Raw genomic sequence first — 12,480 nt, forward strand, 5'->3', positions numbered from 1 at the left:
TGAACAATCCTCCCAACACTTGCACCCCCCCTTTCCTGGGAAATGTTGGATAAAAAAGCCTCACCAATTTGCATAGGTGACCACAGACCCAAACCCTTGGATCTGAGAACAATGAAAAAGCATTCAGTTTTCTTACAAGAAGACTTTTAATAAAAATAGAAGTAAATAGAAATAAAGAAATCCCCCCTGTAAAATCAGGATGGTAGATACCTTACAGGGTAATTAGATTCAAAACATAGAGAACCCCTCTAGGCAAAACCTTAAGTTACAAAAAAGATACACAGACAGAAATAGTTATTCTATTCAGCACAGTTCTTTTCTCAGCCATTTAAAGAAATCATAATCTAACACGTACCTAGCTAGATTACTTACTAAAAGTTCTAAGACTCCATTCCTGGTCTATCCCCGGCAAAGACAGAATATAGACAGACACACAGACCCTTTGTTTCTCTCCCTCCTCCCAGCTTTTGAAAGTATCTTGTCTCCTCATTGGTCATTTCGGTCAGGTGCCAGCGAGGTTACCTTTAGCTTCTTAACCCTTTACAGGTGAGAGGAGCTTTCCCCTGGCCAGGAGGGATTTCAAAGGGGTTTACCCTTCCCTTTATATTTATGACAGCCACCCAGATGCAGCTCTTTTAGAAGCTAGTCACTGTCTCTGTGCCTATGGGCATTTCCCATTTGTTAGTGGGAAGAGCTCCCCTATCCTCTGGTGATGGGCACTTAAAAATGCATGCAACAATACTACATAATTTAGATAAATTAACAGTGGTGGGAATTACATGGGATTATAATCACCTTCATGTTGTTTTTTACCACAACCTGAAAGACCCAGCTTAATCTCTTAGCCAGGTTGCTAGGGGGCCTAGTTTAGCTGGTAATATCCAGTGTCACATCTATCCAGAGTGCTTTAATTCTGCAGCACAGCTGGTCAGTGCAATTTATAATATTACATAATGCTTACAAGTAGATTGTCACATGTAGATCTCAAAATGTTTTTCAAGGTGGGTAAGTGTTATTTTCCCATTTTTCTGGTAGGGAAACTGTGGCATGAAGTTATATAACTGTCCCAAGTTCACATTGTAAATCACCGAACCAGGAATCAAACCCAGGTCCTAGTGTCTTAATTTGGTGTTCTAGTCATTGGACCGTATTAGCCAGTATTAGGCTTTAGAGAATGGCAGAATCAGCAAGGAAATAGGTCTGTGGAAAAGATTCTTTTCATACAGCGTATCCCTGTAACTTTAAGCTTTTCTGTTGGATATCAAGAACTTCCAAGAACTTCCATTGTACCAAAATTCCACAACTCTGAAAATAGCTTTTCAGTGGTTTCAGTTGTGGCTCTTCCAAAAACACACTTGTAGTAGGAAAACCTAATCTATCTGGCACCTGTTCATGGGATTGAGGAGTAAAGATGGGTCATCAGTTGCACAAATTAAGTATAAATTAGAATAAGCATAAATTGAGAATTCTGAGAAGGAGGCAATTTCTCCTAGCACAGTTACATTCATAGTGCTAAGCAAAAGTTATAATATTGTTCCTTACCCAAACTCACAAAAGGAAGCAAAGATTTCTAGAATGTGTAAAATGTGATCAAGATCTTCTAGCTCAAATCTATCATTCAGACAAATCCAGTTGACGGGAAATGGGAAATCATTTGGTATACTGCATATACACAGGTTTCAGAGTAACAGCCGTGTTAGTCTGTATTCGCAAAAAGAAAAGGAGTACTTGTGGCACCTTAGAGACTAATTGGTTAGTCTCTAAGGTGCCACAAGTACTCCTTTTCTTTTTGCATATACATAGTAATTCTTTTCTCCATCCGTGAAATGCAGCCTCTTTTTGAGTGATTATTGCTCAACAGCTCATAGCAACACTATACAAAACTACACTGAGTAAAGATAATACTGTATACAATTGAAACTAGAGGCTGAATTTAAGGGGTCAGAATGTAATTTCCTAAACATTAATTTGGACAAGTTACTGTAACCCCTCTACTTCTGCAAAAAGTGCCATGAGATGTTTAATCACTACAATTGCTCCGAACCTCTATTTTGAATTTTTTCCCAAAAGATGGCACTTCACATGACACAGGGCCTCCTAAAACTGATCAGAGTTGTAAAAGAAAGCCTGTCCTCACAAAATTCCTGCCCAATGTTGCAGACTCAGAAGTTGAGATAAGCTTCCAAAAGCCTGTATGCTTATCTGAATTGAACCTCACCTCTCCTGTCTGAACCTATGTAACGTATTGCATCATGAATAATGTTCACCTCATAGGAATAACTTTTATCTTCTTAGTTGGTAAGTCTCCCCCATGTGCTATTGACCATATTGCTTCAAAGTGTGGGCTCCTAGTTTATCACAGATAAGAGGGCCACTTTGACCAGTTTATAGTTGACAGAGGCCAGATGACCTTTCATGCTTGAGTTCATAGAATCATAGAAGATTAGGGTTGGAAGAGACCTCAGAAGTTCATCTAGTCCAACCCCCTGCTCAAAGCAGGACCAACCCTAACTAAATCATCCCAGCCAGGGCTTTGTCAAGCCAGGCCTTAAAAACCTCTAAGGATGGAGATTCCACCACCTCCCTAGGTAACACATTTGAGTGCTTCACCACTCTCCTAGTGAAATAGTTTTAGACCTTTCCCACTGCAGCTTGAGACCATTGCTCCTCATTCTGTCATCTGCCACCACTGAGAAGAGCCTAGCTCCATCTTCTTTGGAACCCCCCTTTAGGTAGTTGAAGGCTGCTATCAAATCCCACCTCACTCTTCTCTTCTGCAGACTAAATAAGCCCAGACTAAATAAGCCTCTCCTCATAAGTCATGTGCCCCAACCCCCTAATCATTTTCATTGCCTTCTGCTGGACTCTTTAATTTGTCTACATCCTTTCTGTAGAAGGGGGCCCAAAACTGGATGCAATACTCCAGATGTGGCCTCACCAGTGCCGAATAGAAGGGAATAATCACTTCCCTTGATCTGCTAGCAATGCTCCTACTAATGCAGCCCAATATGCTGTTAGCCTTCTTGGCAAGAAGGGCACATTGTTGACTCATACCTTCTTAGCAACAAGGGCACACTGCTGACTCATAGTTAAAACAAAAAGATTCCCCTTTGGTTCCCCCATTGAATTATGGGTGTGGAGGATAGATGGAAGTCCCTGAAGTTTGCCTGTATTGTGATATTTTCCCTGCTCCCTGCCTCTGTGCACATAATTTGAGAGGGCCTTTAAAATGCATTATGTGCTAAATCAGAATTTGCTATAAACCAGATGCATGTTCATCTGTCTATGTAGAAATTCACTACTGTAGTATCCAAGGACTTCAATAACTCTTTCAGTAGAACACTTAATATCACCTGCTCAGAAGATCTTAAATAATAGTTTAGAGTAATCAAGGTTTGTATAGAGCCATTTTCATTCAAATTACTTGTCCGGCAAACTATTTTAACTACAAATAATTCTCTAAAAGTGGAAGATAATAAACTCCCTTCAGAGTAATTTTAACAAAACTACAAAATCTTTCAGGCTGTTTCTGTTCAAACACTCCATGATTGAAAGTAGGAGGCATAGCATTGCAATTTTGTATGTATGTTTCTTTAGCATAGCAAAGATATTTGGTATGACTCAGAGCCAAGAATAAATGTTAAAACAATAAGTGCACATGAATGGAAATATGTGGGATTGCTTAATGACAGTGCTGGAGCATAAAGCATGTTAATGGAGTGGTTTCCACAAGAAGGCACAGTTTTTATGAAGCTTGGCTTTAAGGCCTGTTGGTTAGGAAGCTTTTAAATCTATGTGGAAAAATTTGTGACTTTTGTTTTACAGGAAATATTAGCAAAAATTGTACAAGTGATGGATGGTCAGAGATATTTCCAGATTACATAAGCGCTTGTGGTTATTATGACAGTGATGATGACAGTAAGGTAAGAAAAATAATTATTCTGTTCATTCAGATGCAGATGTTCAAAAGAGTTTCATAGATTCCAAGGCCAGAAGGGACCATTGTGATCATCTAGTCTGACCTCCTGTTATAACACATACCATAGAGCTTCCCCAAAATAATACCTCAAGCATATCTTTTAAAAAAAATCCCAATCTTGATTTTAAAATTGTCAGTGATGGAGAAGCCAGCACAACCCTTGGTAAACTGTTCCAATGGTTAATTACATTCACCATTAAAAATGTACATCTTATGTACTGAAATTGCCTAGCTTCAACTTCCAGCCATTGGATTGTGTTATACCTTTCTCTGCTTGAAACTATAGGGCCAAATTCTGCTCCCAAATACATGCATATTACTCTGAAATCTACAGGAATTGTGTACGCATGTTTGAGAGTATAGAAAATCTTTTATTTGAGTTGAAATTCTCATCTAAGCTGAAGGTATGTCTACACTTTGAGCTGGGGGTCTGATTCTCAGGTTGAGGAAACATACTTGTGCTCGTTCAATGAAAAATAGAATGTATCCATGACGGCACAAGCCGTGGAAGGGGCTAGCCACCTGGGTACATACCCGTATGAGACCCTAAGCGTGTAGTCAGGGCCTATCCCGCCACTGTGACTACACTCTACTTTTAGCATGCTAGCTTGATGAGGGCTAGGGCAAGAATGTCTCCTTGAGCTGGGAATCACATCTCCAGCTCGAAGTGTAGACATACCCTAAGAGCAGAGGTGTAGGGTTCATAAACTATAATGATAAAAAACTAATGATTATTTTTATTATTATCATCATTATTATTTATTATTTGGATTACTGTAATGCCTAGTAGCCCCAGTAGTGGATCAGGAACCCAGTGTGCTAGGCACTGTGATGCCATTATCAGTGACTGTACTATAAAATTTCTGCTATTGTTGCATACTACTAATGTTTTAAGTATTTTGTGTATTTATAATACAAACTAATATTCCTTTAGTTTAATATGATTGTATATATCATTTAATCTGTACAGTACATTTAAATACAGTAAATAGGTAGAATGAACATTTAGCTCTATTGTCTTCATGGGAATTACTCTGGATTTACATCAGTTTATAAGGTACATCAGAATGTGGACCAAAGGCTGTCAGATATAGAACAAATGATCCTAGCAAGTGTTAAAATGTAATCCTCTCAGTTTGCCTCTATCATTTCTTGCCCTTATATGTCTTTTGAGGAGAGCTACCAGGTTTTCCTGCATCACCTGCAGATTAGAACACTTAGCTAACATTGAAATTTTTCAACAAGAAAAGGGCATACGTTTTTCACAATCTTTGTTTATTTGTGAGAAATGTTCCTGGTTTTCTAGTAGTTCTGTAGTATCACACCAGAGCAAGACTTCACTTGCAAATGCAGGATTCCACCATCAGTCAAATTCCCATTCACACATGGAGAGATGGGCTCCTCCTATGTACCTCCCATGCAATGATAAAGTTGATGCCTATTCTTCAAGAAGGAATATGTCCTACTTCTTCCAGGTGCTTAATGACTTCGGTGGTGGGTACTAAAGAAATCTGTCAGATAGATAGATACCCACCTTGACTCAGCTGTCACTGCCAGCAGTTTGCTCCTTCCAGCCAGGATTGCCAGCAACAGATGCAGTCAGCTGTAGACATGTCTGATATGCCTGTTATGACTCATTGCCTTATCTGCCAGATCTGATGAAATCCAAGCTAAAGAAGTCATAGTCAGTGTCTAAGTGGTAGACCTATTCAGGGTGAAATAGGTTGGAGGAGTCAGTGAAGAGCCTGATCCCCAAAGGAGTGCATGAAATTTCCAGCTGACCTCTTTCAGGACCCTGTCCAGAGCAGCAGGCGTATTATCCCAGCCTACCCCCATTCCCTCCTCCCCATCACTGTGTGTGTGTGCTTGCACAAACACACACAAGGGTAGAATGGTTGCCAGAAACTCCCTCCTGATCTTTTTCCTGTCTCATTTCGTGTGTTGTAACAAGTACATGCTGGACAGAGAACCAAAGTTATTGTAAATATGAAAAACTTGAGTTTCCTTCAAAATAATATAGGGATTCCAGATTCTTTTTAGACACTAAAAGAAAGAAAACAATACCACTCCGTATACATATGTGTGTTAACAGTAATCACTGTGCTCCATGAAAATACAACGTGTTTGGAAAACTATAATTAGTTCACTTCTGCTCTTTCTCAATTAAGACTGTCAAAAGCCAGTGAGTACGTAACAGTTCCATATCTCATATATGCACATAACTGTAATCTGTAGTCTCTAAGTTTTTTTCCATTTTAAAGAACTTTTTTTATTCGTTTATGTATATGAAGAGTTTTGCAAATATCATGAATTAGTGTGGCTCATTAATGCATTAAAAAGTCCAGACACATAAATAACTAAAAAATAGTTGACAAAGAAATGGACTGGAACATTTTATTCTCCCATTTTGTATGCAGATGGTTATTCTGAGATATTGGAATCATCTGAATATTTGGAAAATTGAAAGTGATTTACTGTTTCAGAGAACCATTTTTACAACCACCAAACTGTCATGTACCCAAACATTGTCACCTGGATTGAAAACCAACCAAAGGCCAATAAATAAAAAGGGATACATTGTAGCAGTCCTGGTGGCAGATGAAGGAATTAGTATTTGAATAGACCTGTTCTTATTTAACATTGTTGCTAATGATCTGGAGTGAAGAGTGTGAAACTTAAGTTAATTAAATTTGCAAATAATAGTGCAGGAGAAACTAGAGAGGTTGGAAATGTGGGCAGAATTAACAAAATATGAATCAACCTGGAATAAGGCAAGCAACAATAAAGCATCTAGGGTAAAATCCAGAAGATGGAAGTAGAAAGGAGATACTTAGCTGCCCACTGTTACTACAAGATGTTTTGTGGTGTTACCGCTTTCTAACTGGCTCGAGTGGATAGTGTATCATGGAAACTGAGATAATGCAAGTTTGGGCTGCATCTGAGGTGCCATAATATCATAGAGCAGGGAGGCACCAATTCCTCTTTCCTCATAGTGCTGGCATGGCTGACCCTGCAATATTGAGTTCAGTTCTGGGCACTTCATTGCCAGAAAATAAATTGACCATACTAATGTGACACGACAGAAAATTCCTTCCTGACAAGAAATTGGACAATCTGTTCAGTGTTATCTAGTATCAAAAATAAAGTTAAATTCACTAGTTCTGGGTCAGTAGAAAGTAGCTATTTCCTTTGCAAATAGACAGTACATTCAAATAAGAATAGTTAGTTCTTTTAATTCTTAACATTTTATTTTATTTATAGTTTCAAAGTAGAGGAAGAAATATGAAAGTCTCTTTGTTGAGGCTTTCCTTAGAAATTTTGCGATGTGAAGCGCCCACTTCAGGAAAACACATGCTTAAATCCATCTCTGTTCAGGAAAGCACTTAAATATGTACTTCAGTGTCACTGAAGTCAGTGAGACTTAGCTATGTGTTTGAAGTGCTTTCCTGAATCAGGATGCTTCCTTGAAGTGAGGCCTCAGTACAGAGTTACAGTACTATCAAAGGGTCACATCCTTAGCTGGTGGAAGTCAGCATAGTTTAGCTGGATCTGGGCCCAAATTTCGGCAAAAAGTCCAAAGAGGACCTGTGATGGGTTGTAACAAAGCCCACACTGGAAAGGAAGGGGTTAAAGAACTACTCTGGGCCCAGGCGACCTCACTCCACTCTACCTGCAAAGCCTGCACTGGCTGGAGGAGGAGCTTAAAAAGAGGAGCAGAGTAGCTCAGTATTAGGCAGACAGGGGAAAGAAGCTGACCTGCCCTCTGAGCTCCTGGGAAGGAGCACTTGCTGCTTGAGGCTTGACTATAGCGACATGTCCAAGCCTACAAAGAAGGACCTGTGACTCTCTAAAGGTTAGAGCCTTTATCATTGTACATTAGTACTTTATCTTGTGGGGAGAGAGGGGACTGATAGGTAGTGATCCAAGGAGACAGCTGCATAGCATCATAGGCTGCAGGGCTTAGCTGCCTGCCATTGGGCCCTGGACTGGAGCCTGCTGGAAAGGATGAGTCCGGGCCTGGGCCCCCATACCAGTCCCTAAAGAGGGACAGCTAGAGAACTGTACCCATTGGTGGGGAATCCCTAGTTGGGGGAAGACACAACAGTCTGGACCATGAGACCCCAAACAAGGGGGAAGCCCTGAATCCCTTGCTTAATCCTGGAGACTTCCTTGTTATTGGATTCTTCGTATATAGCCTGAGAATGTGACCTGGCTCAGGGCTGAGTCACTGAAAGGGCACGCCTTTACAGGGCAGAATGGTAGGGAAGAAAGGGGAATGCCCAGGGGGAAGGCAGCTTGACCACTAGGCAGCACAGATAGAAAGTGTTCCCCTTCACAGGGCTCAGTGATGAAATCTTCACATTTCTTTCTCTTTGTACACCAGAAGTGTGTAAAAAGAAAGGAACTGTGTTTGCATTGGGTGTCTATTAAGGGTATACGTGGTGGTGTAGTGGTATTACCACTGGGATTATGGAAACAGGAGGTTTAATGTTTTAGACCAGATTCTGTTACCCTCATTCATGTTGAATAGCCATTTCTTCTACAGTCAGTCCCCTTGAAGAAAGTGTTGTTCAGTATATGCCAGGCTAGTGAAATCTGGTTCTTAATTTGTTGCCTACAGACATAGCAGTTTATCTTTGCTGCTGAATGAGTTATCTCATAGATTCAGTTCATATTGATTGTGGTTCCGCAGGGATCAGTCCTGGGTCTAGTTCTGTTCAATATTTTCATCAGTGATTTAGGTAATGGCATAGAGAGTACACTTATAAGGTTTGCAGATGATACCAAGCTGGGTGGGGTTGCAAGTGCTTTGGAGGATAGGATTAAATTCAAAATGATCTGAACAAACTGTAGAAATGGTATGAAGTAAATATGATAAAATTCAATAAAGACAAATGCAAAGTACTCTATTTAAGATGGAACGATCAGTTGCATACATACAAAAGGGAAATGACTGCTTAGGAAGGAGTACTGTGGAAAGGGATCTGGGGTTTATAGCTAAATATGAGTCAACAGTGTAACACTGTTGCAAAAAAAAGCAAACTTCATTCTGGGATGTTGTAAGCAAGACACAAGAAGTAATTCGCCTGCTCTACTCCATGTTGATAAGGACTCAACTGTAGTATTGTGTCCAGTTCTGGGGTACCGTATTTCAGGAAAGATGTTAACAAATTGGAGAAAGTCCAGAGGACAAGAAAAAAATGATTAAAGGTCTAGAAAACATGACCTATTAAGGAAAGATTGGAAAAATTGTGTTTGTTTAGTCTGGACAAGAGAAGACTGAGGAGGGAACATAAGTTTTCAAGTACATAAAAGGTTATTACCAGGAGGGGGTAAAAAATTATTGTTCTTAACCTCTGAGGATAGGACAAGAAGCAATGGGCTTAAATTGCAGCAAGGGAGGTTTAGGTTGGACATTAGGAAAAACTTCCTAACTGTTAGGGTAGTTAAGCACTGGAAAAAATTGCCGAAGGAAGTTTTGGATTTACCATCACTGGAGGTTTGTAAGAACAGATTAGACAAACACCTGTCAGGACTAGTTATTACATAGTCTTGCCTTGAGTGTAGGGGACTGGATTAGATGACCTCTCGAGGTCCCTTCCAGTTCTACACTTCTATGATTGTTTATTTCTGTTTCTTTAGCAGTTACTCTCAATTAGGGTGAGAACTTATTTTTATGCTCCAGAAGGGGAAAGGCACGTTTGCTTTGAAGGGTTATGAATTTGTTTTAAAAACTTAAATGAGAGAGAAGGGATTAGTAAAAATATACTGAATAGGTATTTAATAAGAAGGTGACAAACTGTTCAGGTTATTAATGATCTGGAATAGAAGGAGTTTATTTAATAATAAATCACCTAATGCTTCCATTATATTTCATTGCCAATTTCCCAAAAAGAACAAATTCACTTAGCTTGCTAAAATGGTGAGTGGTTTGATCCAATTCCCACTGAAGTCGTTGGGAGTTTTTGCATTGACTTTAGTGGGAATTAGTTTAGGTCCTAATCTGTATCATTTGAATTAATTATCATCTTATTGTTATCTTACTTAATCAGGAAACTATCAACTTAATTTTTTTAAACTAATTAAAATAAACTTTTCTGATTCAGCATGCCTGAAATAGCATGGCCTTAATTTTTTTTAAATACAACAACAAGGATTCTTCTGCTCTCCTGTCTTTACGTATAAAGGTTGTCTTAGTGAGGGATAAACTGAGTTAATCCCTGATCTTGCCATTAGATCTGCTGGCTCATCCCCTGCACCCAGGTGAAAGCCCATTGGTTTCAGTTGGGCTCCACACGGAGCCAGGGGTCTGCCACCATGAATCTGATTGCAGCATGGTGGCCTAACTTGGACTTACGGAGGAAACAACAGACTTTCTACCCACAAAGCGCTGTTAAATTCACACAGTACCAGACATCACATAACATTTTATTGCTGACTTCTTTCAGTTACAGAAATCTTTGATCCAGGAATACAGGAATATGCTTTTTCAAGTTGATTTTCCCTTTTATTCTATCACATACATCCCAAATAAAATGACCAATGGAATGCATGGAAAATAATTAAATATGAAGGTACATAGAAAGGGTACAAGGAGTCAGATTAGTTTTCTCTCAAGAGAAACAAAGACATTTGATTATATCTGTAATATGAGTTATTTGCTACAATGATACTTTCTCTTTTGTAAAGAGATTGGAGTAACGATCACGTGGTTACATAGCTGGCCAGTGTGCACAGCTTGATGCTTTAGGGCCCTCAGATGCATGAAAGCAACTTCATTCACTTCATTTGCAAGTTTTTGGCATCTGAGGGCAGAACTTGGCCCTACAGATGGAATTTTAAGTTTCAATGTTCATTTTTTAAAAATATATTAAAAGACAAATTTAACAATTGCAGTTTATCTCACTTATTTAGAATATATGTAAATCAATAGCCATCAAGTTAGGCACATCTAAAAAATGTTCATTACGCAATATACTGAGTGCACATAGTCGTGAAATAGAAGCTTTGTGGAGAATGTTTACTAAAGTATAATTCTCTCCTAACCTACCTGCAATAGTAGCTTTGAAGAAAATACTCTCAACTTGATTCTCCTCTCATTTGCATTGGGTTTACACTGCTGTAACTCTCGAGTTCAGGAGAGTTACTCTTGATTGGCAGCTATGAGACAGGAGAATCAGGCCATGTATGTTGCTAACAGTCAGAGCTTAATTTAAATCTTTATTACAGTATTTAGTTTCTAATCTCCATACAGTATGTGAGCTATTAGCCTTCAAGAGTCTAGGAGATTCAATTCCAGATGCCACCTTGGCCATCCAAGTTTTCATTCCTTTTTTTTTTCTCCTTTGAATATTTGTATTGGATTTTTAGTAGGTATAACAGCAATAGGAATAATTGGGCTTGTCTATACTTAAAAAATGGATCAAGGATAGATTGGGATGTGTTAACTAATCTGAACCTTGTCACCACCTTTTTTGTCGTGTGGATGGATTTCAGTATCTTTCATCTAGATTTAATAGGTCGAGGTATATCCTTGGCTCCCTCTTAGGGTGTTTTTCGTAGTGCCAAGACCCTGCACAGGGCACAGCACAAGCTGGTCAGGCAAGGTAAAAGGCATTGAAATTCATCCGCATGAATGAAAAAGCCAGCTAGCGACCATACGCTAACCTCAACCCATTTTTCTAGACTGGGCAAGTCTGCTGTGCCTAAAGATATGTCTGCACTGCAAACCATGTGTGGCGTGTAGGCTATGTGTAGCTACATGCTGCAGTGAAAAGCAGGTTGCATCCACACTGCAGTGTGCCGCTACACATGGCAGTAAAAGGCTCTGGCAGGGGGCGGCAGCGGAGAAAGGCTCCGGAAGCAGGGAGCTACCCTGGACCCTTTCCCTATTGCCTCCTATGGCCAGAGCCTTTCCCCACTGCCAGAGTCTTCCACGACAGCGGGGAAAGCCTCTGGCGGCTCCTTGTGGTAGTAAAAAACTCCAGCGGTGGGGAGACAGCGGGACACTGCACTGCTAGAAATAGCAGTGTGGATGGGGGAGGCCCTTCTTGGGTGTGGAGAGAACTGTGTCAGGTACATACCCTTTACTCTTCTCGCCTGAGCATGTCTTTACTCTTCTCGCGTGAGCAGTGCCATCTATGCTGCTATTTATACTGCTGCTGGGGGGCATGCTGTGTATGTACGCTACACACTACTGTAAAGGGAGTGTGCAGTGTAGATTGACCCTAAGATAAAACAGAGCAGTACATACGAATTATGTGGAGCGGGGTTTGATGTGTGTTTGTAGGCCATAAGCAGGTACCCACACATAGCTAGGAAATTAATGCAAGACATAACACACATTTGAAGTAATGTGAATGCTTGGTACCACGGTAACTTACAATGTATTTTTCCATTTCCCATGCTCTTTGGTTATGACTGAGTTACATAAGCAGCAGAAAGACCTGACATAGCTATTCTGAATTTTCAGAGAGGCTGAGCACCCACAGATCCTATCG

At 39.9% G+C, this 12,480-nt stretch overlaps 1 protein-coding gene across 1 annotated transcript in view; it reads left to right on the forward strand.

Moving 5' to 3' along the window:
- The window catches only part of VIPR2 (vasoactive intestinal peptide receptor 2), an 81,144-nt gene that overhangs the window by 16,904 nt on the left and 51,760 nt on the right, over positions 1–12,480 (forward strand). Inside the window, exon 4 of the mRNA XM_077809484.1 lies at positions 3,826–3,923. Coding sequence (XP_077665610.1) covers positions 3,826–3,923 — 98 coding nt within the window. The remainder of the gene's footprint in view (positions 1–3,825; positions 3,924–12,480) is intronic.

The sequence above is a fragment of the Eretmochelys imbricata genome, chromosome 2 (assembly GCF_965152235.1).
Source record: "Eretmochelys imbricata isolate rEreImb1 chromosome 2, rEreImb1.hap1, whole genome shotgun sequence".
Classification (NCBI taxonomy): Eukaryota; Metazoa; Chordata; order Testudines; family Cheloniidae; genus Eretmochelys; species Eretmochelys imbricata.